The sequence below is a fragment of the Dendrobates tinctorius genome, unplaced genomic scaffold, assembly GCF_039654945.1.
Source record: "Dendrobates tinctorius isolate UK_male_01 unplaced genomic scaffold, ASM3965494v1 ptg000090l, whole genome shotgun sequence".
Classification (NCBI taxonomy): domain Eukaryota; kingdom Metazoa; phylum Chordata; class Amphibia; order Anura; family Dendrobatidae; genus Dendrobates; species Dendrobates tinctorius.
The window spans coordinates 6962110-6989810 of NW_027361758.1; the positions used below are offsets into that span (position 1 = coordinate 6962110).

Genomic DNA, 27701 nt, shown 5'->3' on the forward strand with positions numbered 1-27701 from the left:
TTGTTTATTGGAGTAGAATATTCAGGCAATAGAATGCATGGGCAATATTAATTTTAGTAACTGACAAGCACCTTAGGAGACCAATCTGTTAACTAAACAATGTTAACCTAAAACACAAATATGGTATAAAAGATGTATCGATTGATAGTGTATAGGTATGCATATACATACGCGATATCTATATATAAACAAGCATACAGTGTGTATAAATAGGTGTACACGTGTTATAAGCATACATACACGCTGATTATGTATTTGTATGCAAAAAAGGAAACAAACAGCTTTTATGAAGGCCTTTTTATCGTCTAAATTTACAAGAGTATAGAATAGAAGTGTACTGAAACAAATAGAACAGAGGTGTACTGAAACAAATGCTGTCTGACAGGAAACATCTAGACAAAATGTAAACATACCTAAAATACTAATAAACATCTTTATTAGCATCCAGAATTTTTCTGGCACAAATTTTGCTTGTGGAAATTTTTCACAACATTTGTGTACATTTAGTAATGATATCAGACCTGCATTAGTAGTCACACAGCAGGAAACATTGATGTAAAAAGCTTTATGTTAATTTAGATGTCCATATAGTAAAACAAAACCTCCTATTGTCATTAAATGGAAATAGACCAAATCTGATATCACTAACACCAGTATCACTGATATTTACAAAAATGATTTTCGTAATAAGTTAAAGTCAATGCAACATCCATGCAAGCTAGAATAGAGATCTAGCTTTTTGGTTACAAGAACATGAACTATTGAAAAAGTTCCAAGAAGAGGACAAGCCTATTCTTTTAGACCGCATCCATTCCTCTCATCGATGATGTAAAGCCCAAGCCCATGCCCCTTTGTGTATGGGTTTGTGATCTTGCCATTTCATATTGAGCATCTAGGTTTCTAAAAACTTCTTCCTGTTGCTTCATGGTCTGGAAATTTTCTGATTCTACAGCACTTGTTCCAGCTTCTTCTTCACTCTAATAAAAGACAACATAATTATATAGATTTCACACAGTTGGAACTGCAATTCTGTAATACTAAACTATACTACTCCACAAAAAGATGTGATATTTGGATTACCATTTCTATAATCAAAATGACCCCTTCTTGACATCCATCATACATGTACAATGCATGGAGAGTCCCCGTGTATGACGTGCACTCCTGCAAACGTCTTAAATGCCGCTATCAATCACTGACAGTGGTCCGCTATCTGTGCTGTTCACCTCGGTCCTCACAACCCAATTCCCACGGAGATACAGTCATGGGGTGCTGATGGTTTGCCACAAGCAATCGGGGGCCTAGCATGACAGCACTCCTTTGAAGACCACACTATGCCTGGTCTTCATGAAAGGAGGCAGACGTTTTCTGAACATACCGCAACACTGTTGTATTGCAGTATATTGAACAATCAGAGGTTCAACTTCTCTAGCAGGACTATGAGGGGAGGGGGGAATTTAAAAAAAAAAAATCCTAAAAATTGTAATTACTCTTCTTTCCCGCATTAAAAATAAAGATAGTAAAAATTAAAATTCCTGGTAGATTGGCCATAAAATTACAATTTAAATAAAATGTAACCAACATAGTAAATACAATTAAGAAAAAGAAAACATAACACTTGCACAGATTTTTTTGGTCAAAAATACAATAAGTGATCAAACCATCACATGTACCCAAAAATGATATCAATAAGAACAGCAGCTTGCCCTGCAAAACTTCTCACAGCTCAGTCAACAGAAAAAATAAAAAGACAAGAAAAAAAAAGTTTTTTTTTTTTTTTTTTTTTTTATAACCCACAAATTTAAGAATTTGTTTTCTCCACTAAACAAACACAAACTGTAAAAGTTCGGTATCGCAATAATCATACAAATCTGGAGAATCATGTTACCACGTAATTTGTAGCACAGAATGGAGTCCGTAAAAGCAACCACCCAAAAACTATGGTGGAACCGTGTCTTAATATATTTTTTTTTGCAGCACATTGGATGGTAAAGCAGATGGTACAATTTTCCCATCAAAAAATAAACTTTCAAATGGTTATGTTGCACAGGAGGAGAGTATAGGCTTTATTATTTTATCAGGGCCCAACATTTAGTTTAAGAAGGGGTTGTCTTTGTTGAGGACAACGCCTTTAAAATGAAACTCCTCAAAATAGAAGAGTACAACTTAACGTTATTCTCCATAATGTCCTGAATAATAATGCTTACTGGTGTGCTTTACCTGCCTTAGTAAAGAACATACAATGGCAATAATTATGGTAATGAACACTTCATTATAAAACAAATGATTCATCAGGTAGCGTCTGGTGAGATTTTGGACCCCACAACAGAGATTGATGGGGTCTGTTGGGTGCAATTATAAATACTGACAAAAAAGATACTAACAGAGATAACTAAAATATTTTAACAAAACACAGACATGTCAAGAGTGGCTTTAGCTGGCTTTATCACCCATAACCATATAGTCTTATTGTGTAAACAAAATAGAATACATATGGATTAAAACGCAACTTAACCAACCTTTATTCCCATTAGCTTCCTAAATTTTACATTTTGGTCCTTGTTTCCAAAATTGAGTTTCTCCCATATTTCAGCAGACTGCGATTTGTCCTGAAAAAAAAACCCAAAAATTAAAAAAAACCGTAACATGTAAAAAAACCCAAAACATTTCTACTGCAACTATCATCACACACACACAAAAAAAATAAACAATTTTCAATGAGACTTCTACAGCTATATAACCAACCCATCGTAATCATAGTTATTGGCATATTTACCATCATGGTAGTCAGGAATATAATTTTCTTGTATGGACAAAGGTGAATTCTGCTGGATGACATTTGCATTTCTTACTCTGTTTGTTTCTTATTGTAAACGAGAACCTAACTGCCTCAGTTTTTAACAGTATGGCAGGAAAAGATTGAGTGCAAGTCTATCTATGGAAACCTGGCAGTTGAGTATGGTAAATAGAGATTAAATTTTATTTGTGGTATTATACAGAAATTAGAGACGTCTCAGTCTACAAGTTGACCTTCAATAGAGGTGGATATTGCATAGCGCTACACTGTACAAGCACTTATTCCTTATTCATCAGACTGATGAAGGTCAAGCTGTAGACTGAAATGACTATTTTCTGGATAATACCACAAATAAAATGTCATCTCTTTTTTTTTTTTTTTTTTTTTAATTTTCATTAAAACTCACCCCTTCTTTCTTGCCTTGCCAAAGCATCTTTCGTTTTTTCTCTTGCTCTGCGAACCTCATTGGATTAACTGCTGCTGGATTATAATAACTAGGAACAGAGATTCCGGTTTCTGCCAATGCCTTGGCTTGTAATGCAGCCATCTGAGCTGCCATAGCTATCTGAGGAGTCACTTGAGTTCCAGATGCCAACAATGCTGCAACATTCAGAACAGACCCACCACCTGCAGCAGCAACTGAAGGAAGAGGGAAGAAAATAAGTAACATTCATATGCAACTTCACTCTTCTGTTTGAATAACCCCCTACAAGGGAATCTGTTACCAGCTTTTTGCTCCCTCATGTGAGACCACCATGATGTATGGTAAGAGAGTCCAGTTCCAGCAATGTATTACTTTACAGCTTGCTACAGTTTTGATAAAAATCTATAAATCTACCAGTTCTCTGAATTTTGCAGGGGAGAACAAAAGACTATATAATCAGGACAGCATGGGATTGCAGCTGATTTTTGAGGTAAAACATTGTTTAATCCCTTAGGGTATGTTCTCACGGGCAGCAGTGCTTTGGACGCAGTACATATCTGTTCCGTCCAAAGCGCTGCCAGTTTTTGAACGCTGGGGATTCCGAATGTGTTCACTGAACCATGCGGAATCACCGGGTCCTATACATTGGACGGTGATATCTATCTTGCGGAGACTGAGCGTCTCCACAAGATAAATAGACATGCTGCGGTCTACAAGGACGCGCCGCAGGTGCATCTCCACAGGAATGCCGGAGGCGTCCCTGCACACATAATGGAGATGGGATTTCATGAAATCTTATCCACTATGCTGTATCATCTGTCCGCTGCGGGTTGGAAGCTGCGGATGTACGCAGCGTCCAACCAGCAGCGTTTACTGACCGTGGGAACATACCCTTAATGACCAAGCCAATTTTTAAAATTCTGATCACCGTCACTTTACTGGAAAGCATCAATGGATCCAACAAAATTTTTTTTGAAAAAGTTGCAATTTTCAAAATTTTAATTTTTTGTGCCTTTAAATCAGGAAGTTACATCACACAAAATAGTTACTAACATTTCCCACATGTCTACCTTACATAAGCACTATTTTAGAAACTTTTTTTTGTTAGACGCTATAAGGGTTAAAAGTTGACCAGCGACTTCTAATTTCACATCACATTTGAAGTGACTGAGGGGTCTATACAATAGAATGGTGTCACTTTTGGTATTTTCTAAAAACTGCACCCCTCAAAGTTTATTAACCCTTCAGGAAATTCACAAGAACTGAAGAAATGTGGAATGGAAAAAATTAACATTTAACTTTTTTCACAAAAAATTGACTCTAGACCTAAACTTTATTTTCACAAAGTTAACAAGAGAAAATGGACCACAAAATATGTTGTGGAATTTCTCCTGAGTACACCGATACCCCATATGTGGGGGAATACTATTTAGGTGCACAGCAGGGCTCGGAAGGGATGGAGCAGCATTTGAATTTTTTAACACAAAATTGATCGAGAATGTCAAAGAAGCATCACATTAAATCAGCTGTATTTGAACATTTCACCATCACTCAAGATAGAAAACATTATGTCTGTCAGTGTATGACAAATGATCCAGACGAAAACAAATGCTGTGAAGCCAAGATGAGTGCATATTCAGGCAAAGATAAAAATGCTCCTACCAGAGCTTCTAATCTAAAGAGACATTTACAGCGCTTTCATCCAGAAGTACTGAAAGCAGTGGATGAGAAAGACTGCATCCAAACCAATGAACCAGTGCCCAGTTCTTCCAGCCAAACAAAGGAGCAGAGAACTTTGCAGCCATCAGTTGCAAGATATTTTGTCAGTGACAAAGTTACTGTGACAATGACAGTAGATACATTTAAAAAACAGATCATAGAGCTTGTTGTAAGGATAGTGTGCCTATTTCATTATTTTCACGACCAGCTTTTGTGTGTCTGAATGGGGAAATGGCCCGCAAGCTTGGTGTTTCTCTGGAGAGAGAGAGAGAGTACTAGAAAATTAGTAAATCGAAGAAGCTTTTAAACAAAAGGAAGAACTTAAAAAAAACTCTCAAGGGACGCTTTCTGTTTCTTAAAATGAATGCCTGCACACGTCACAGAGTGAACTATTTTGCCATCAATGTCCGATTTGTTTGTGACAAAAATGAAATAGTTACCAAGACATTGGCAGTAAAAGACACCAAAGCTCATCACACCAGTGAGTTTCTCCAGGTCTTGGTGGAAAAGGTTCTGCAAGACTATGAACTTAAAAAAGAGCAAGTTCTTTCTGTCGTAACTGACAATGCTTCAAATATGATAAGTACTATTAAGCTAATGAATGAGAGTAATGATGGTGACCAGCAGCTAGAAGAACATTCTGGGTCCACAGACACAGAAATGTTTGAAATAGAGGAACACAGTATTGTAACTGAGGAGCAAACTGAAGTTGCTTCAGATGAACAGCAACATGATAGTTTAGATGATCTTGTTGAAACTGTGTCAATATGTTCTTTCATTCATCACATGCGCTGTCTTGTGCATACGCTACAGCTGGCTATAAGAGACAGTCTGTAAGAAGGACATTCTGCTGCACTGATTGGCAATGTGAGAAAATTGGCTACTGTTGCCAGAACCCCTAAAGTTGACTCAATTTTGAAGAGACGTGCTGGAAAAGGGGCAATTATTGATCAAGCCACACGATGGGGCAGTACTTACTTAAGGATTCAGCGCTTGGTTGAACTGAAAACCTTTCTTGTAGACATGGCTAACCCTCAACTGACGCTAAATGAAAGTCAGTGGAATCAGGTGACTGAGCTGGAAAAATTGCTAGAGCACCCATTTACAGTGACTAAAAAATTACAAGCAGAGGACTTAACTCCAGGTATTTTCTTAAAGGAGTGGAAGAACCTGATGTTTCGCCTGTCCCAAAGAGGAGGGTTAATTGCAAGTGGCATTGCTACATCAAAGAAACGGAGAGAGGAGCTACTATTACAAAATAACATTCTTTTGGCAGCTGTTTATGTAGACCCAATGCATCGGATTCTTCTAGATGATCAACAGCTAAGTAAAGGAAAAGAAGCTCTGTTTGAAATAGCAGTAAGGATGAAAGGGTTGCAGAACAGTCAGGAGGAACAAGAAGAATTTGGTCGTCCTGCCACATCTTCACCCTCATCATCAACTGATGAAGAATTTAATTTCGAAAAATATTTGGATCACAAGGACCGTGCAAAGCGTTCCCGCATAGAAGAAGAGTCATCCCCATCAAGGAACACAGCCAGTACATTAAAGCAGAATTTTTCATGTGCACTAAAAGAAATTGAGAAATTTGACCGTTCATCAAAAATAACAGTGCAACAAGCGATTCCTCTGTATCCTGACATTGTCAGAGATGTTGCCCGAGTGGTTACTGCTTTGCCACCAACACAAGTTAGTGTAGAGAGGTTGTTCTCTGCTCTCAAAATAATTAGATCAGATTTGAGGGCATCCATGAAGGAGGATCTGATAGAGGCAATACTTTTTCTGAGGACAAATTTATAGATTTCTTCTTATTAACTGCATAAAAGTGTTTATTGCATATTTACTTACAGTTTAGAAAAGTTTATAAAAGTTATTTGCTATATTCTAATTGTATTCTAATAAATGTAGTTTTTGCTCTAAGTGGTCTGATTACTTATATGATGGTGAGAAACTGAATAAGCACGATGTTTAATATTTTACAACAGTTAATTTGTTGTTATGAATTGGCCATTTATGAAGGAGTCGGAGTCGGAGCCGGAGTCGGAGCCTGATAAAATCCAGGAGTCGGAGTCGCAACTGTGGCTTACCGACTCCACAGCCCTGCCATAATGCACTTTCTATGTCATCCCCCCAGTTCATCACCCATTCCCTTCTTCTGAGGTCCACACCATAAGGCTCTTCCGTCCCCTCTCCCTCAGAGTAGCATATACCCGTCCCCAGGCTCACCCACCCACCCACTTCCTTGACCACTTCTCAGCCTGGCTGCCGCACTTCATGTTCTCAGAACTCCCAACCATTATCCTGGGAGACTTCAACATCCCCATTAACAGCCCCACTTCCACATCTGCATCCCAGCTTCTATCATTAACCACTTCTCTAGGCCTCTCTCAGCTTTCAACCTCTGAGACACACAAGGACTGTAACACCCTTGACCTGGTCTTTGTTCGGCTCTGTTCAATCTCCTACCTAAATAATTCACCGCTTCTCCTCTGACCACAACACGCTCTCCTTCATGCTCACAATTCCTCGCCCACCCCAGCACACTCCTACCTACCACACATTCAGAAATCTACAAGCCATTAACCCTCAGACAATTTCAGACTGCCTACACTCATCCCTGTCTCCAATCTCCTCTTTTTTCCTGTCCTGATCTGGCTGTTCATCACTACAACGACACTCTTAGAAGCACCCTTGACCAAGTAGCGCCCCTTACCCTCAGAACCTCCAAACAGAGTAAAACAAACCTGGCTCACATCGCAAACTCAACTTCAGCGATGCTCTAGGAGTGCTGAACGCCTATGGAGAAAAACCCGCACACCAGAAGACTTCATTCATCCACTTAAAATTTATGTTATGAAATTATAACTCTGCCCTTCACCTCGCCAAACAGACCTACTTCACCACCCTGATCTCACTAGCCAACAGCCCCAAGAAACTTGTTGACACCTTTCACTCCCTCCTCAGGCCAAAAGTACAAGCCCCTCTCACAGACATTTGTGCTGATGACCTTGCCTCCCACTTTATAGAGAAAATAGATAATATCTGTCAGGAAATCCGCTCCCAACCAACAAGTGCTGTGGCCTCCCTTCCCTCCCAGGATTTCCATTGGCTCACTTTCCACATTTGATCCCATCACAGAAGTCTCCAGACTCCTCTTCTCGTCAGACTACATGCACTACCGACCCTATTCCCTCACATCTCCTCCAGTCTCTCTCTCCAGTCGTCACAACTCACCTAACTACAATCTTTTACCTCTCCCTCTCCTTAGGCATTTTCCCATCCTCCTTCAAACACGCCATCGTTACTCCATTACTAAAGAAACCTGATCTCGACCCATCCTGCACAAACTACAGACCAGTCTCCAATCTCCCCTTCATCTCTAAACTTTTGCAGCGCCTAGTTTACGCCCGCCTTACCAGTTAACTCTCCACTCACTCCCTTCTAGACCCTTCAGAGTCTGGCTTCCGCCCCCTACATTCGACTGAAACTGCACTCAAAGTGACCAATGACCTTCTGACAGCAAAACATAACGGTGACCACTCTCTGCTCATTCTTCTCAACCTTTCTGCAGCTTTCGACACTGTTGACCACTGTCTCCTACTCTCTAGGCTCCAGTCACTAGGCATTAAGGACACTGCTCTCTCCTGGTTCTCTTCCCATCTTTCTGACCTCTCCTTCAGTGTTTTGTTGACTGGCTCCACGTCATCTCCTCTTCCTCTGTCGGGGTACCCAAGGGCTCAGTCCTTGGCCCCCTTCTATTCTCTCTCTACACAGCCCCAATTGGACAGACCATCAGCAGATTTGACTTTCAGTACCATCTTTATGCTGATGACACACAACTATACACGTCATCCCCCGACCTTACCCTCGCTGTACTACAGAACGCCAGTGACTGACTGACTGTCCAAAGTCTCCAACATCATGTCCACCATCTACTAACCTCCTTAAATCTGACATTTCCCTCTCCGTGGGTGGCACCATAACACCCCGGCAGCAGGCGCGCTGTCTGGGTGTTATGTTTGACACCATCTCTCCTTCACATCCCATATTGTTATGATTGAGTCACCGTAGGAGGCAAAAATAGAAATGCTAGCTAAGTCCAGAAAACCAGAGAAGTTGGCAGCTATCGGATTGCAGACCCCTGAACCTATCAACACAACTGGCAGTAGCCGTGGGGGGCTCTTACGATGCCCTAGGCCCCTCGATCACAGCCGGAGGACTACATAGCCTAAAGACAGAAAGGGAAATCTAAACTGCCCCAGAGCAGACCCCAAAGCAAAAGGCAGCCCCCCACATATAATGACGGTGAAGAAGAAAGAACAAAACACAGACAGAAAGATAGACTGAGCAAAGATGGGGCCCAAGCTAGCTTAGATAGGAAAGGACAGGAAGGCTGCTGTCTGCAATCCGTGAAAAACCCTATGAAAATAAGAGCCAACAAACTGACAGTAAAAAAGTCTCCGAAAGGCACTAGGCTTCAAAAAAGGCTGTGTCAGTACTCAGGAATATTCTGACGACAGAGCAACTGGCAAAAGGAGATTCAGCTCACCCCAGTAGGGATTGGCAGAATCCAGAAAAGCAAGGAAAACAAAACACTAATGCAAAAAGGCAAAGCAGAAATCTTAGCTTTAGAGGAGCAGGAATCAGACTGGTTTCCTAGAAGTCCACAGAGAAGTCACCCGCAGGCCAGAAGGGCGTCGGCAGCCTTATATCCAGTCATTAACTCCACTCAGCCAGTCATCATCATCAGCCCCAGGTGTTTGACAATCAGGCTCACTACCTTTCTTCACCAGAAGAGGGAGTTCCTCGGGCCTCAGTAGTGAAGGGGAAAATGAACTCACAACACCATATACAATCTCTTGCCCGCTCTCGCTGCTTACACCTAAAGAACATCTCTAGAATCCACCTTTTCTCTCCATGGAAACAAAAACCCTCACTGTCGCATTGATCCACTTCCGCCTGGATTACTGTAACGCTCTATTAATTGGCCTACCCGTTACTAGACTTTCCCCTCTCCAGTCCACACTTAATGCAGCAGCCAGGGTCATCCATCTGGCTAATCGGTACTTGGACACGTCCGCTCTTCGCAAGTCCTTACATTGGCTGCCCATTCATTATAGGATCCAATTCAAAGTCCTTGTTCTCGCCCACACAGCTCTACACAGTGCAGCACCCCCCCTACATATCCTCCCTCATTTCTGTCTATCGGCCTAACCGACCAATGCGCTCTGCAAACGACTTTCGACCAATCTCTGCACTAATCCGTACCTCCCACTCCCAAAACTTCTCCCGCGCTGCGCCAATCCTCTGAAATGCTCTACCCCAAGAAATTAGGACTTTCCACAATTTGCATAGTTTTAGGCGCTCCCTCAAAACACATTTGTTCAGAGCAGGCTATCACGTTCACTAATCAGTCATTTTATGTGTAAGGGTCCCGTTTCACTTAGCGACACACCAGCGATACGACCTGGTAGGGATTGCTGGTGCGTCGCTAAATGATCACTAGTAAGCTGCCAAACAGGCAGATCTCTTCAGCGACGTAGCAACGATCCAGCGATCAAACACAGCGATGCGCGCTGGCCAGCGGGACGCAGACAACGAAAAAATGGCCCAGGACATTCCTGCACGATCAGCAATATCCAGCAGGGGAGCCGGCTGCTGCTGAGTGTCACATGTAGCGAGATCGCTGTTGCGTCACAAAGTCGGTGACGCATTAGCGATCTCATTACGTGAGACGGGGCCTTAAGTGTGCGTGTGTAGCCCATTCACTATCTCCATCTATCCCTCACTCCCTCAAGATGGCTAGACCATCATTGTAAATACACGCCTGAACTCTGTATCTCTCCCACCTCATTGTAGATGGTAAGCTCTCACAAGCAGGGTCATCTTATTTTGCTTTAATTATCATATTGTTAACGTTGTTACTTATGATTTGAGTTTTGAAACGGTTAAAACTGTAAAGCGCTGCGGAATATGTTGGCGCTATATAAAAATTATAAAAAACTAACTGTATATACAGTGCCTACAAGTAGTATTCAACCCCCTGCAGATTTAGCAGGTTTGATAAGATGCAAATAAGTTAGAGCCTTCAAACTTCACACAAGAGCAGGATTTATTAACAGATGCATAAATCTTACAAACCAAAAAGTTATGTTGCTCAGTTAAATTTTAATAAATTTTAAACATAAAAGTGTGGATCAATTATTATTCAACCCCTAGGTTTAATATTTTGTGGAATAACCCTTATTTGCAATTACAGCTAATAATCGTCTTTTATAAGACCTGATCAGGCCGGCACAGGTCTCTGGAGTTATCTTGGCCCACTCCTCCATGCAGATCTTCTCCAAGTTATCTAGGTTCTTTGGGTGTCTCATGTGGACTTTAATCTTGAGCTCCTTCCACAAGTTTTCAATTGGGTTAAGGTCAGGAGACTGACTAGGCCACTCCAACACCTTGATTTTTTGCCTCTTGAACCAGGCCTTGGTTTTCTTGGCTGTGTGCTTTGGGTCGTTGTCTTGTTGGAAGATGAAATGACGACCCATCTTAAGATCCTTGATGGAGGAGCGGAGGTTCTTGGCCAAAATCTCCAGGTAGGCCGTGCTATCCATCTTCCCATGGATGCGGACCAGATGGACAGGCCCCTTGGCTGAGAAACAGCCCCACAGCATGATGCTGCCACCACCATGCTTGACTGTAGGGATGGTATTCTTGGGGTTGTATGCAGTGCCATCCAGTCTCCAAACGTCACGTGTGTGGTTGGCACCAAAGATCTCGATCTTGGTCTCATCAGACCAGAGAACCTTGAACCAGTCTGTCTGAGTCCTCCAAGTGATCATGAGCAAACTGTAGACGAGCCTTGACATGACGCTTTGAAAGTAAAGGTACCTTACGGGCTCGTCTGGAACGGAGACCATTGCGGTGGAGTACGTTACTTATGGTATTGACTGAAACCAATGTCCCCACTGCCATGAGATCTTCCCGGAGCTCCTTCCTTGTTGTCCTTGGGTTAGCCTTGACTCTTCGGACAAGCCTGGCCTCGGCACGGGAGGAAACTTTCAAAGGCTGTCCAGGCCGTGGAAGGCTAACAGTAGTTCCATAAGCCTTTCACTTCCGGATGATGCTCCCAACAGTGGAGACAGGTAGGCCCAACTCCTTGGAAAGGGTTTTGTACCCCTTGCCAGCCTTGTGACCCTCCACGATCTTGTCTCTGATGGCCTTGGAATGCTCCTTTGTCTTTCCCATGTTGACCATGTATGAGTGCTGTTCACAAGTTTGGGGAGGGTCTTAAATAGTCAGAAAAGGCTGGAAAAAGAGATAATTAATCCAAACATGTGAAGCTCATTGTTCTTTGTGCCTGAAATACTTCTTAATACTTTAGGGGAACCAAACAGAATTCTGGTGGTTTGAGGGGTTGAATAATAAATGACCCTCTGAATAAACTTTTCACAATTTAAAAAAAAATTAAACAAAGAAATAACATTCTTTTTTGCTGCAGTGCATTTCACACTTCCAGGCTGATCTACAGTCCAAATGTCACAATGCCAAGTTAATTCCGAATGTGTAAACCTGCTAAATCTGCAAGGGGTTGAATACTACTTGTAGGCACTGTATATATATATATATATATATATATATATATATATATATATATATATATATATATATATATATATATATATATTTATATTCAAAATGTGAAAAACATATAGCCAGCTCACCATAAAGGAGTTCCTGTTGATGCAGTAATCGGTGTTCACCCTATGCTTTGCACGGATCCAGGCAGGGAGCATGCCCCAACAAATAGAAATATGAGAAAATTGGGAGCCAGCAAAAGGATGAAAGTTCACCAGATTTGTAAAAACTTCTTCTTTATTAATCCATTATATCATAAAAAATATGAGGAACTCCAATCAATTAGTAGCATTCCAGCAAGGGACTACATGTTTCAGCACCATGTGCCTTCCTCACGGTCCTATTTGAACTGAGCTTCAACACTAACAATATATCCTCCTTTGTGGAACATATTCAAATGACCCTTAATTAAAAACAGTGGAACAAACCAATTAAAAACATCTGAGTAGATGGTTGAAACTCAGTTCAAAAATGTTACTAGAAAAATACCTATATTGAACATGTTTTATACATAGACAAATGATATAAACATTTAGTAATGAATCAACAATAATATGGAATAACTGTCACAAAAAGCAACAATATATAAACATATATGAAAAGATGCATCATATAGTAGGCATGATCTAAACATCAGGAAATCACAAAAATAACTCTCAGAAGGTATAATATCAGAGTAGGTTTAAGATAAAGATATAATCTTTTGTAAATTCATACATGAACTCTATCCCTTTTCTTTTCCTCTCCCTTTCCTCTTTTCCTCCTTCTCTAAAAAAAATAAAAAAATAAAAATAAATTATTTTTCTTTTATTCTTACCTAATATTGTGTAATGAGATCCATTCTACTGTTCAGTCCATCTGGAACTCTAAGCTCTAATAAAAAGATCCACCTACTTTCTCTGGATAGGATTTTACTTTTAAAGTCACCACACCTATGTGGTTTTGTAACCACCTCTATTCCCCTAAAGGAAAAACTTTTTAAATCTCCTTTATGCACATTAGCAAAATGTTTAGAAACCGCAGAGGCTCCTGCAATAGGCAAATTAACCGAATCCGACAAATGTTTTCGCATACGCTGTTTCAATGAATTAGTGGTGCAACCCACATATTGAAGTCCACAAATATTGCAATCAATAAGATATATTACATTTTCTGTATTACAATTAATAAAGGAAAAAATCTCAAAGTTTTTTTCCATTTTTTATAGAAGAAAATGTTTTTGTTTTAACAATATATTTGCAACATTTACAGATTTTTGCACCACAACCATAACAGCCTACAATTTTCATCCAATTTCGTTTCAATTTTTTGTCTGGATCAGTAAATAAGGCCGGTTTCACATTCGCGCTTTTAAGCGCAGCGACGGCCTGCGCACGGCCGCCGCTAAGCCCCGCCTCCACCGGTATCTCTGCCTCCGGGCGCATGACGTTGCATGCGTCCCCTATCTTCATCACAGAGGGCGCAGGCCGTGCGCAGTCTGCGCACAGTCTGCGTTTGGCGGCGCATGCGTCCTTTTGACGGTGCGCCGAACACAACCAAAATGCAACAGGTTGCGTTTGGCGCTGCTCGGCGCACCGTCAAAAGGACGCATGCGCCGCTAAACGCAGACTGTGCGCAGACTGCGCACGGCCTGCGCCCTCTGTGATGAAGATAGGGGACGCACGACGCATGCAACGTCATGCGCCCGGAGGCGGAGATACAGGTGGAGGCGGGGCAGGGGGAGGGGCTTAGCGGCGGCCGTGCGCAGGCCGTCGCTGCGCTTAAAAGCGCGAATGTGAAACCGGCCTAAGCTTGCCGTCAACATAGAACCTATAGTAGGAGCTCTCCTCGCAACAAATTTAATTGAGTGTTTTTTTTAATATTTCTTTCAATTCACCAGTTTGTTCTAAAATGGGCAAATGTTTTTTTAATAATGGAGACTATTTCTTGATACTGTGGACTAAATTTGGTGCTAAAAACTATACCCAAATCATTGTTTTTTTCTTTGATATTTTATATTCCAACAATTCCTGTCTATTTAAGTTGTCTACTATGCCTCTCGCTCTTTTTAGAGACCAGTTTGGGTAACCCCTAGATTTTAATCTTTTTACCAAAAGTTCAGATTCTTTCATATAAGTATCTTTTTCTGTACTATTTCTTTTCGTTCGAATCAGTTCACCAGTAGGTATATTCCTAATTACATGATTAGCGTGACATGAGTTTGCCATTAATAATTAATTAATTTTTTATATATATTTTTTTTTTTTTTGGAGGAGAAAAAGAGGAAAGGGAGAGGAAAAGAAAAGGGATAGAGTTCATGTATGAATTTACAAAAGATTAGATCTTTATCTTAAACCTACTCTATGATATTATACCTTCTGAGAGTTATTTTTGTGATTGTTTCTGATGTTTAGATCATGCCTACTATATGATGCATCTTTTCATATATGTTTATATATTGTTGCTTTTTGTGGCAGTTATTCCATATTATTGTTGATTCATTACTAAATGTTTATATCATTTGTCTATGTATAAAACATGTTCAATATAGGTATTTTTCTAGTAACATTTTTGAACTGAGTTTCAACCATCTACTCAGATGTTTTTAATTGGTTTGTTCCACTGTTTTTAATTAAGGGTCATTTGAATATGTTCCACAAAGCAGGATATATGGTTAGTTATGGAGCTCAGTTCAAATAGGACCGTGAGGAAGGCACATAGTGCTGAAACATGTAGTCCCTTGCTGGAATGCTACTAATTGATTGGAGTTCTTCATATTTTTTATGATATAATGAATTAATAAAGAAGAAGTTTTTACAAATCTGGTGAACTTTCATCCTTTTGCTGGATCCCAATTTTTATATATATATATATATATATATATATATATATATATATATATATATATATATATATACAACCCCTGGCAAAAATTGTGTAATCACCTGCCCTGGAGGATGTTCATTCAGTTGTTTAATTTTGCAGAGAAAAAAGCAGATCACAGACTTGGCACAAAACTAAAATCATTTCAAATGGCAACTTTCTGGCTTTAGGAGACACTAAAAGAAATTTAGAACAAAAAATGTGGTAGTCAGTAATGGTTACTTTTTTAGACCAAGCATAGGGAAAAAATTATGGAATCACCCTGTAAATTTTCATTCCCAAAACTAAACACCTGCATCAAATCAGATCTGCTCATTAGTCTGCATCTAAAAAAGGAGTGATCACACCTTGGAGAGCTGTTGCACCAAGTGGACTGACATGATTCATGGCTCCAACACGAGACATGTCAATTGAAACAAAGGAGAGGATTATCAAACGAGGGTAAATCATCACGCAATGTTGCAAAAGATGTTGGTTGTTCACAGTGAGCTGTGTCTAAAATCTAGACCAAATACAAACAACATGGGAAGGTTGTTAAAGGCAAGCATACTGGTAGACCAAGGAAGACATCAAAGCATCAAGACCGGAAACTTAACCCCTTAACGACCAGTGGTATTTTTGGTTTTGCATGTTCATTTTTCCCTCCCTTTCTTTCCAGAGCCATAACTTTTTTATTTTTCCGTCTATATGGCCATGCGAGGGCTTATTTTTTGCGGGACGAGTTGTACTTTTGAACGACATTATTGGTTTTACCATGTCGTGTACTCGAAAACGGGAAAAAAATTCCAAGTGCGGTGAAATTGCCAAAAAAGTGCAATCCCACACTTGTTTTTTGCTTGGCTTTTTTGCTAGGTTCACTAGATGCTAAATCTGACCTACCATTATGATTCTCCAGGTCATTACGAGATCATAGACACCAAACATGTCTATGTACTCTTATCTAAGTAGTGAAAAAAAATTCCAAAGTTTGCTTAAAAAAAAAAAAAAAAATTTGCGCAATTTTCCGAGACCCGTAGCGTCTTCATTTTTCATGATCTGGGGTCGGGTGAGGGCTTATTTTTTCCGTGCCAGGCTGACATTTTTAACGATACCACTTTTGTGCAGATACGTTCTTTTGATCGCCCATTATTGCATTTTAATGCAATGTCTTGGCGACCAAAAAAACGCAATTCTGGCGTTTTGAATTTTTTTCTCGCTACGCCGTGTAGCGATCGGGTTAATGCTTTTTTTTTTATTGATAGATCGGGAGATTCTGAAAGCGGCAATACCTAATGTGTATGTGGGATTTTTTTTTACTGTTTTATTTTGATTGGGGCGAAAGGGGGGTGATTTGAACTTTTAGGATTTTTTGTAATTTTTAAACTTTTTTTTTTTTTTTTTTTTACTTTTGGCATGCTTCAATAGCCTCCATAGGAGGCTAGAAGCATGCGCAACCCGATCGGCTCTGCTACATATGGGCGATGAGCAGATCGCCCATATGTAGCAGATTTACAGCTGTGCTTTCAGCGCCGACCACTGGGTGGCGCTGAAAGCCATATGCCTGGAACAACCATAGAGGTCTCAGAGCCCTCTGGTTGTCCAGGCAACATAACACGTGATCGGGGGTCGGCGATGAGGTCATTTTCGGCCCGGCGGCCAGAAATGCTATTTAAAATAGTTAATAGGCACGGGCGGATGGCGATTCCGCTCGCGCCTATTACGGGCACATGTCAGCTGTCCGTCATTGGACATTAAGGGGTTAAAGCAATATGTCTCCAAAACAAGAAATCTTTTGCAGTTTTCTCCAAAAGAAACTAAAAAAACAAACAAAAAAAAATAAACACCTTTCTGATGAAGGTCCGTTGTTGGACCGAAAACGTTCATACAATATGAGTCTATTTTTGTCTGGATGCTAAATAAAGAATATACTGCTTCTTCATTTTTGAGTGCCAAGTAATTTTGTACATATTTATGGGTTGGAAACCTTACTTGAGCACCGAACAAACTTCCTTTTTCTCTGGAGTGCCGTGTTCTTTTGCCTACTATGGCCTGCAAATAGTCCAAATCTCAATCCCATTGAAAGTCTTTGGTGGAAGTTGAAGAAAATGGTCCATGACAAGGTTCCAACCTGCAAAGCTGATCTGGCAACAGCAATCAGAGAAAGTTAGAGCCAGATTGATGAAGAGTACTGTTTGACACTCATTAAGTCCATGCCTCAGAGACTGCAAGCTGTTATAGAAGAAGCAAGAGGTGGTGCAACAAAATACTAGTAATGTGTTGGAAGTGTTTTTTTGTAGGTTTGTTTTTCATGATTCCATAATTTTTCCCTATGCTTGGTCTAAAAACGTAACCATTACTGACTACCACATTTTTTGTTCTTGATTTCTTTTAGTGTTTCTTAAAGCCAGAAAGATGCCATTTGAATTGACTTTAGTTTTGTGCCATGTCTGTTATCTGCTTTTTTTTTTTTTCTACAAAATTAAACTGAATGAACATCCTCCAAGGCCAGTGATTCCATAATTTTTTCCAGGGGTTGTATGTATGTATGTATGTATGTATGTATGTATGTATGTATGTATGTGTATATATATATATATATATATATATCTCTGAGTGTAGAGCCCCGTCCAACATGCAAAGCCACATTCACTATAATATCCCACATCATCCTGTCAGCCAGAGCTACCGGACTACTACCCCCAATATCCCACATTGTCCCGTCAACCAGAGCCACTGGACAACTACCACTAATATCCCACATCATCTCGTCAGAGCCACCGGACTACTATTCCTAATATCCCAACATCATCCCGTCAGCCAGAGACACCGGACTACTACTCCCAATATCCCACATCATCCAGTCAGCCAGAGCCACTGGACTACTACCCCTAATTTCCCATCTGCCAGAGCTACCGGACTACTACCCCTAAAATCCCACATCATATCCAGTCAGCCTGGTGTCATAACCAGGGCGCTGAGTGGAACGGTCTTAACTTCCATAACCGGGATCCCTTTAAGAGGCTTGGCGTCAGAACCAGAGCACTGAGTGGATTTGCCCCGACTTCCATACCAATGATCCGTTTAATAGAAGCCTGGGGTGAGAATCAGAGCGCTGAGGGATTTACCCTAATTTCCATACCGGAGGTCCCTTTAAGAGAGGCCTGGGGGTCAGTACCAAAGCGCAGAGTGGATTTGCCCTCACCTCCATACCGGAGATCCCTTTAAGAGAGCCTGGGGTTAGTGTCAGAGCATTTGAAGGCAATTACCCTGACTTCCATACCGGGGACCCCTTTAAGAGAGCCTGGGGTCAGAACCAGAACGCTGAGTGGAATTGCCCTAACTTCCATACGGAGATCCATTTAAGAGAGGCCTGGAGTCAGAACCAAAGCGCTGGATGGATTTGCCCTGACTTTCATACCAATGATCCCTTTAATAGAAGCCTGGGGTCAGAATCAGAGCGCTGCGGGATTTGCCCTTTCATACCGGAGGATCCCTTTAAGAGAGGCCTGGGGTCATAATGCGAGTGCTTAGTGGAATTACCCTAACTTCCATACCAATGATCCCTTTGACCCCTTTACTCATAAGGGTGGTTTGCATGTTAATGACCAGGCCAATTTTTACAATTCTGACCACTGTCCTTTTATGAGGTAATAACTCTGGAACGCTTCCATGGATCCTGGTGATTCTGGCATTGTTTTTCTTGTGACATATTGTACTTCATGTTAGTGGTAAAATTTATTTGATATAACTTGTGTTTATTTGTGAAAAAAAACAAACAGAAATTAGTTGAAAATTTCACAATTTTCCAACTTTGAATTTTCTGTCTTCTATTTTTTCGTATATAAGATGCAGCCACCGCCATCAGGGGCTTATCTACAGCATTCTGTAATGCTGTTGATAAGCCCCCGATGTAACTTGAAAGAAGAAAAACAAGTTATATTATACTCAACCAGGGGCGGTCCGGGTCAGATGGGTGTCGCGGTCCGGTGCCTCCAACCGGAAGATGTCCGCGGTCCCTGCACAAGGTGGTGTTCAGGTGCGGTGATGGATGTGACCTGAGGCTTCCGAGCAACATCAAGGTGGAAGAGACACCATAGAAGAGCTAAGATAGAGCTTAGGTTCCAAGAGATGAACCTGATAAACACCAGACCCTTGCGTTCTGGTGACAAATCGGAGAACAGTAAAGGATATCTGAACGATCTGACAAGACGCCAGAGGACGGCAGCGACGACCAGTAGCAACGTTGTTCGGCGTTGTAAACGAAGGCAACTGGGATTACTGGGAAAAATCCCCTTCGCCTTTCTGATGACCAACGGAAGTTAAGGAAGACAAAACTAATGCCACAGAGTAACCGAGTGATCTCTGTCTGCCCATCGGATGGGTGGCTATGCTGCAGAAGGCCGTCCTGCTGCGGGTACCCGCTTGTATCATGTTTTACGCCGTAACCTTGGTGTAATACTATTAAATTCGGATGGGGTGACCTGGAAGGAGATAATGGAACTGCTGCCTGGCTAACTGGAATGCTCCGATTACAAGAACCGGAAGACTCGACTCCCAAGTTGACCAGCGTCTCTGAAGAGAATGATGACAAGAGACTGCTGCCCCGCCAGGGAGGCTGGCGTCAGCAGTCAACCACTAGCCGTTGGATCGGGAGAAGGAATTTTCCTTGGTTGAGGGAAGGATCTCAATGACCCCTCCTGAGGGGCTATCAGACCCGCAGGGACAGGCTGCACCGGCGGCCAAAAGGAATGGGATTCTGACCCAGACTGCTTGAATAGCCTACTAATGGAAAGAATTCCGGACTTACGTAATAATATTAGCCGAAAAAAATGAAGAGATCCAGAAAAATATATTAAAATCACATTTATTAAATACACACAAATAAAAAATAAAGAAAATGCCCAGTAGGAGGCGCTCAAACGACCTAACCTATATAGTAAATATGAAGCATATATAGGTAATAAAGTCAAATATGCAAAGCATATAAAAAATCATAATTAACTCCAAACATCCTCAAAAAGTAAGGCCAATCTGTTAAGTGAATAAAGTGCAGCCGCAAAGTAACTGCCTATATCAATAAAGGTGTGTAGCCAAAGTAAATAAGGTACAACGGAAAACATGACATCTAAGCCTAAGTCCCTATACCCCTGCAAATTATAACTAATTGCCCAGTGAACCAAATGAGGATGAATGAGCCAAAAGTGATATTACCTAAATGCTGTGGACACAGGTAACGGTGAGCGCTGCAGCCTCCTCCACCCCAACGCGCGTTTCGCAATAAGCTTCTTCCGGGGGCGTCAAATTATATTGAATAGCCTACTGTAGGGTAGAGATGAAATTAAACGAAGGGGACTGCTTCGATTGCTGCTACAATTTTTCCCCCCGTACCCTCACAGTAATTCGGAATAAGTAAAAGGAAGAGTGTCAAAATGTGTGGCCACTCCTTGCAGGGTTAGGCTTTACTGTAACTCGAGGGAGAATCCCCAGGCCTTGGTTCTGGGGAAGAGTCCAGGATCATCAGCAAGAAGGATATCCACTGGACTGGAATGGGGGAGGATTGCTTAAGTGTATCCGACTGCTGAAATGTATCAGTCAGGCCAAGCGAAGAGCATGGCAAGTGATACAAAGCACTCCGCGCAGTACTGGAAAGACGAATCTTTAATTAGAAGATCATCCTAGAAGGGCAGAAAGACCTCAGCCTTAGAGTGTAAGATGGACATGACGGCCACCACAGCCTTAGAGAACACTCTGGGAGTGGTAACGAAAGTTGAAGGTTAAGACTGTGACCTAAAAATGCTGTTCACGATCAGAGTAATAATCGAACAAAGAGACTCCGTCCAGGAACAGCGTATGTTGACTCACTTGTAGAAAGGTGCGAGCTCCAGTTTGGGTCCTACAGATTCGTCCTTTTTGAGGGCCACAAACAGGGTCGAGGGTAACCACTCGATTGTTACGTTTGTATAGAACCGGACCAACGACTCAGTCTTGACGGCGTGGGTCTATGACTCGGAAAGAAGACTGTCCTGGCGCCTAAATTATGGAGGACGTAAAGGAAAGCACCCTGTTATAGGAAGAGGGAGCAAAAATAGGGATTTTTTGTGTACTGACTGTAAAATCCTTTTCTCCGAGTCAATCATTGGGGGGACACAGTAACATGGGTGTTATGCTGCTTGCCACTAGGAGGACACTAAGTGAACACAGAAAAATTAACTCCTCCTCTGCAGTATACACCCTCTCGTTGGCTGGGAATTCCCCAGTTCGGTGAAAAAGTAGTAGGAGCATTAAACAAAGAATAATAACTATGTCAAAACCTAAGACAATACCATAAGCCAATAGGCTAAACAGGGTGGGTGCGGTGTTCCCCAATGATTGGCTCGGAGAAAAGGATTTTTCGGTGAGTACACACAAAAATCCCTATTTCTCCTATGACTCATTGGGGGACACAGGACGTCCTAAAGCAGTCCCTGGGTGGGGAGCAAACTGCTAATACCCCATGTACCACTGGCTTAACGCTGTGGTAGTGCCGACTGCAGAATGCGCCTGCCAAGAGCCGCATCCGCAGAGGCCTGAGAGTGAATTTGGTAATGTTTTGTAAAGGTATGCAGACTGGACCAAGTCGCAGCCTTGCAGACCTTTTCTGCTGATGCCTGGTGCCGAATGGCCCAAGAGGCGCCCACTGATCGGGTAGAATGCACCTTAATCCCTGCTGGGACAGGTGTGTCCTTGACACGGTAGGATTCCTGAATAGCCAAGCGATTCCACTTGGCTTTTGAGGCGGCTAGACCCTTCCGATGCCCCTGTGGAAGCACGAACAGGGCATCTGACTTGCGGAAGGGAGACATGTACCGTCTAAGAGCCCTAACCACATCCAGGGTGTGGAGGGCCTTCTCAATACGATGGTCTGGTGCCGGACAGAATGAAGGCAAGACAATTTCCTCATTGAGATGAAAGAAAGACACGACTTTGGCAGAAAAGACGGGGACGTCCTCAAAACTGCCTTGTCCGGATGAAAATTCAGGAACGGAGAAGGGCAGGACAGGGCCGCCAACTCCGAAACTCATCTGATTGATGTAACTGCCACTAGGAAGACCAACTTCCAAGAGAGGAAGATTAGTGACACGTCCTGCAGTGGTTTGAAAGGGGCTTCCTATAAGGCTCCGAGGACCAAGTTAAGGTCCCATGAATCCAAAGGCCATTTATAGGGAGACGCCACATGGGAAACTCCCTGGATGAACATCTTCACCTGCAATTTTGAGGCAATTTTGCGTTGGAATAACACTGACAAAGCTGAAATTTGACTCTTGATCGAGCTAAGTGTGAGACCTGACTAATACGGATTGTAAAAATTCCAATATGGAAGGGATGGAGAACACCAGAGGGGAATGACCATGGTCCTTGCACCACGAGAAAAAGATCTTCCAGGTGCGGTGATAACTGCACATGGACACGGGCTTCCTAGCACTATTCATGGTGGAGATCACCTCGTGAGAAAAAACAGCCTGTGCTAGAATCCAGGATTCAACGGCCACGCCGTCAAAGACAGGGCCCCGGAGTTCTGGTGGTAAATCGGGCCCTGTGAGGAGATCCACGCGATCTGAAAGTCGCCAGGGAACTTTGGCGACAAGTTGGACTAGTTCTGCGTACCATGCCCGGCGCGGCCAATCCAGCGCGACTAGGATCACTGGTACCCCCTCTGCTCTGATTTTATTGATGACCCTTGGAAGCAAGGGAGGAGGGGGAAAAATGTACGGGAGTCGAAACTGGTGCCACGGCAGAACTAGGCCGTCTGCTCCGATGGCGCATGGATCGCGTGATCGGGCAATGAATCGAGGAACTTTGTTGTTTAGTCTTGACGCCATGAGAACCACATCCGGAGTCCCCCAGCAATAGCAAATCTGCTGAAAAACCTCCAGATGAAGAGACCACTCTCCTGAGGCGAGGGACCTGGCGGCTGAAAAAATCTGCCGAACAATTCTCTACCCCCGGGATGTTGATCGCCGAGATGGGAGAACGGTTGTTCTTGGTCCAACGTAGGATGTGACTCACTTCGCGCATTGCCATCCTGCTCTGGGTACCCCCGACGGCTGATATACGCAACAGCCGTGGCGTTGTCAGATTGGATCCTGATGGGTTAACCTGCGAGGAGATGGTGGAAACTCAGTAGGGCTAATCTGATTGCTCGTATTTCCAAGATGTTGATGGGGAGACGAGACTCTCGAATGGACCAACGACCCTGTGCTGTGTGATGGAGAAAAACCGCACCCCAGCCAAGAAGACTTGTGTCGGTGGTCACCACCAACCATTGTACTGGGAGAAAAGACTTCCCTTTATTCAGGGAGGATTTCAGTGTCCACCACTTGAGGGACTGTCTGACCCGCAGGGACAGAAGAAACCGACGGTCCAGGGAGAACGGGTTCTTGTCCCAAGTCAACAGCAGCGCATGTTGCAAAGGGCAGAAATATGCAAATGGAACCGCTTCTATCATCTTTCCTAGAACTCTCATGTATATCAAAGTGTATTTACTGTGATATCTATGGATTCCTCGCAGACTGGAAGGGACGGACCCTTGATCAGTAGGTCATCCAGATATGGAAGTACTACCACTCCCCAAACATGAAGAATGGTTATGACAGCCGCCATGACCTTGGTAAAGACTCTGGGGGGCAGTGGCGAGCCCAAAGGGCAAGGCATCGAACTGAAAGTGTTCCTCGCGAATTGCGAAGCGCAGGAACTGCTGGTGGGATGGACAAATTGGGATGTGAAGGTAAGCATCCTTGATATCGATGGATGCTAGGAACTATCTTTCCATGGAAGCGATGACTGAACAGAGATTCCTTTCGGAATAGTCGTACCTTGACAAACTGATTTAACAGCTTGAGGTCCAGTATGGGCCGCATCGTTCCGTCCTTCTTTGGAACCACAAAAAGGTTTGAATAAAAACCCTTGAACCTTTAGTCTTGAGGGACCGGAATAATGACTCCATCCCTTTGCAGCGAATGGACGGACTGAAGGAAAGCTGTTGTCTGTTTTGGGAGGTGAGGACCGGAAAAACAGTGTTGGAGGGGGAGAAGAAAACTATTTAGTATCCGGAGGACACCAGCTCTCTGACCCACTCGTCGTGGACGACCGTGAGCAAAATCTGACTTAACGAAAGTAGACGACCGCCTACTTTGTCGGTGCCCGCCGGATACCGCAGCAAGTCATTGGTTAGAGGATCTATGGGACCTGGGTCCCCTAGATTCAGATGCCCTCGGCTTGGGTTTCCAAGAACCGTTAGGTCTGTATGAGACCTGGGACCCTCTGTCTCCACGCGGGGACGGACCTGACCCAGAAGAGAAGGTTGTGGAGGACCAACTGGAATTGTTGCGAAAAGGCCGAAAACGAGTCGGCTGTTGATTCCAAAACGGACGGACAACCCTTTGTTGGGGAAGGAATTTACTCTTCCCACCTGGTAGTGTCAGAAATGAACTGGTCCACTTTCTCTCCAAATAGGTGACCAGTTTGATAAGGCAGAGAAGTCAACGATCTTTTGGAGGTGGAATCTGCCCGCCAGTCGCGGAGCCATAGGGCCCGTCTAAAGGAGACTGCATTTGCGGCATCTAAAAAGAAGCGTCCACTACAAAGTCTCCTGCGTGAACTATCTGCCTGGGGACGCTGACTGCCTCCGGACGAAGATTGCCATCTTGGATGGCAGTAACTAACACCTCTGCCCAAGTGGCCATAGCCTTAGCCACCCAAGTCGCCGCTCAAGATGGAAAATTGGCGCTCCCGAAGCTTCAAAGACTAAGCGAGCAAGGTAGTCAGTCAATCTGATGATCAGAGGGGTTTTTGACTGAAGAACCTTCAGAAACGGATAGGAGAGTTTTGGAAGCAAGACGCGATATAGGAGGATCCACAAAAGGGGACCGTATCCAATCCTTCATTAGGTCTGGAGCAAAAGTGTATTTAGCCTCAATAAGGCTTTTGACCTGAGAAACGTTTGTGAGGCCGGTCCCCATGTCTCTGGACAATGTACTTAAACTCTGGATGGCAGGCACACGTTTAGTTTTTTTAAAAGATACGTGTTCCGGAGCGGGGTATTCTCATCCAACTTCAGAATCCTGTTGACTGATTCTATAAGAGAATCAAGTGATTCTTGGTCATTTGGGGGATTCTGGGGTACGGACGTGTCAGACTCGTATTCAGGATTGTGTTCGCTGCGAACGTTAGGTGAGGGAGAGCGAGAGCCAGAGCTCGCAGATGACGAAGCACAGGCGTGACTGGGGGACGCGTCATGGGTCCGCTTTCTAGAGACCTGACCATCCCTGGAACGAGTACGCCCCCTGCTGGTGGACGGTTCCCGGCCGTCACCAGAGCCCTCCTCGGTCTGCGAAGGCGCGTTCTAACTTAAAGAGGAGTCCCGGAGGGAGTCTATAGCCTTGGTCAGTGACTCCACAGACAGCGACAGGGACGCAGCCCACTCAGGGGGACTAAATATAGGGGGCCGGTGGCAGCAGCGGATGGCGTTTGAGCACAAGCCGGGTCACAATACGTACATAATGGATTTAGTTTGGGCACTGGGCATGGCAGTCAGTCTTGCAAGTGGCACAAGAGGTAAAGAACGCAGTGTGCTTCTTAGTAGCCCTTTTGGCTTCCTTAGATTGAGACTATCATAGTGCCCCTGAAAGGGTTACAGGCAGAGCCTGGGCTGCAGATGAGGTGAGTGCAGAGAAGGGGGGGGGGGGGGGGGGGGGGGTTAAGCTTTCTTGCTAAGGCAGAAGCAGCTTACCCACAGTCCTAATGCTGTGTCCCCAGGAGGAATAGCGGTGGCCCCGCAGCGTCGCCACGTGCTGTCATGTCAGTGCGCGTGTGCCCCCCCCCCCGCAGCCGTCCCAGAGCAGGCGGAGGTAAACAACATGGCACCCGAGACTAACAGAGCGCTTCTTGTTCAGAGAGAGAAGCGCCAAGGACGTGGGCGGCGCTATGTAAATTGCGGCCTAGTCTGGCCGAAAACCCAGGGACTAAATTTCTGGGCCTTCCAGCGCTAAGTGCCAGATGAAAGGAAAAAATGGGGGCCGCGAAGGGGCGCTGATGTACCGCCGCTGACACTAGGTCAGCGCCTCTCCCAGGGACCAGGACCCGACCCCATACCTCCAAGCCGGTGCTCACACAAGCTGCGCTGTCCAGGACTTTCCAGCTGCAGATTTCATCCTCCCAGGCGATGCAGCAGAGCCAGAGGAGTTCTTAAAGGGTTATACCTCAATCAATCCTCCCTATGGGCAGGGGGATGGAGAGGCCATGGGGCTATTTTAGGGCATTAGAAGCGCTCCTCAGTTTCTCCGTGCACTCTGTGTGCTTGCCCTTTTGTCCGTGCGGGGAGATCGGGACCGTAAAGGAACCATAGCCCTGAATAGTCAGGTATGCCCCAGTCGTTGCAGGAAAGGGTACGGGGAGATATACTCCGCGTTGTCGCCTGTTGTTGGTTCGGGGGAGAGCGGACCCTTGAAACGAACAGTCGCCCCCTTCACTCCATTAAAAAATTAAAATTTACAGAAAACTCAAAAATTGAAAATAAAATTGGTGGGGTCTGAAGCCAGTCCCAAGTGCCTCCTACAGACACTAAGCAAGAACTGGGATATCTCAGCCAGTGAGAGGGTGTATACTGCAAAGGAGGAGTTAACTTTTTTCTGTGTTCACTTAGTGTCCTCCTAGTGGCAAGCAGCATAACACCCATGGTCCTGTATCCCCCAATGAGGTGTAGGAGAAAACAATTTTGTATCAATACGACACCAGGTCTCATGCCCATTCGATGCGAACGGATGAAGAGCACGCCTGAGGACCCAGATACAGGCAGCCGTCTACATTGGAGGTGTTGGAGGATAACGCTAAGAATCACTGGGCGGTAAATGTCATAGGCCTAGGTCTCACAGATCCAGATCTTTTGTGGGTGGACCCTTACATTACTGATTTGGCCTATGGTAAGGAAAGGGTCAGGGACCTTTTTGGGCGCAGTCCGCTTTCCATTGTCTGAACCATAATGCCCTACTGATCATGATGACATGGCTGATGTGCAGCGTAGCAAGTCATATGCAAAGAGGGAAGAATGCTGTTCTGAGGTCTACAGGACAGAGACTCAGATTCTCCATATGACGGTTCGTGGACTTTAATCGATGATCCATCTGGCAAGGATGTAAGGGTTCTAGATGCCAGTCGAAGTGCTGGCTGGCTACGAAAGGAGATTCAGCTCAAGGGGGATACCTCACTTCTAGGGGCTTTTGTTGTGAGTCATGTGACCTGTCGTTTCCTGAG

General features: G+C 43.6%; 1 protein-coding gene across 2 annotated transcripts in view; it reads right to left on the reverse strand.

Annotated features, from left to right (window-relative positions):
- Positions 1–282: 282 nt before the first annotated feature.
- RSRC2 (arginine and serine rich coiled-coil 2) overlaps positions 283–27701 on the reverse strand; it is a 65247-nt gene continuing 37828 nt past the window's right edge. For both annotated transcript variants that reach the window (XM_073586038.1, XM_073586039.1), the window contains 3 exons: positions 3204–3436; positions 2520–2609; positions 283–977 (listed from right to left, as the gene is read on the reverse strand). In XM_073586038.1, the coding sequence (XP_073442139.1) occupies positions 798–977; positions 2520–2609; positions 3204–3436 (503 nt within the window). In that variant the 3' untranslated portion in view covers positions 283–797. The remainder of the gene's footprint in view (positions 978–2519; positions 2610–3203; positions 3437–27701) is intronic.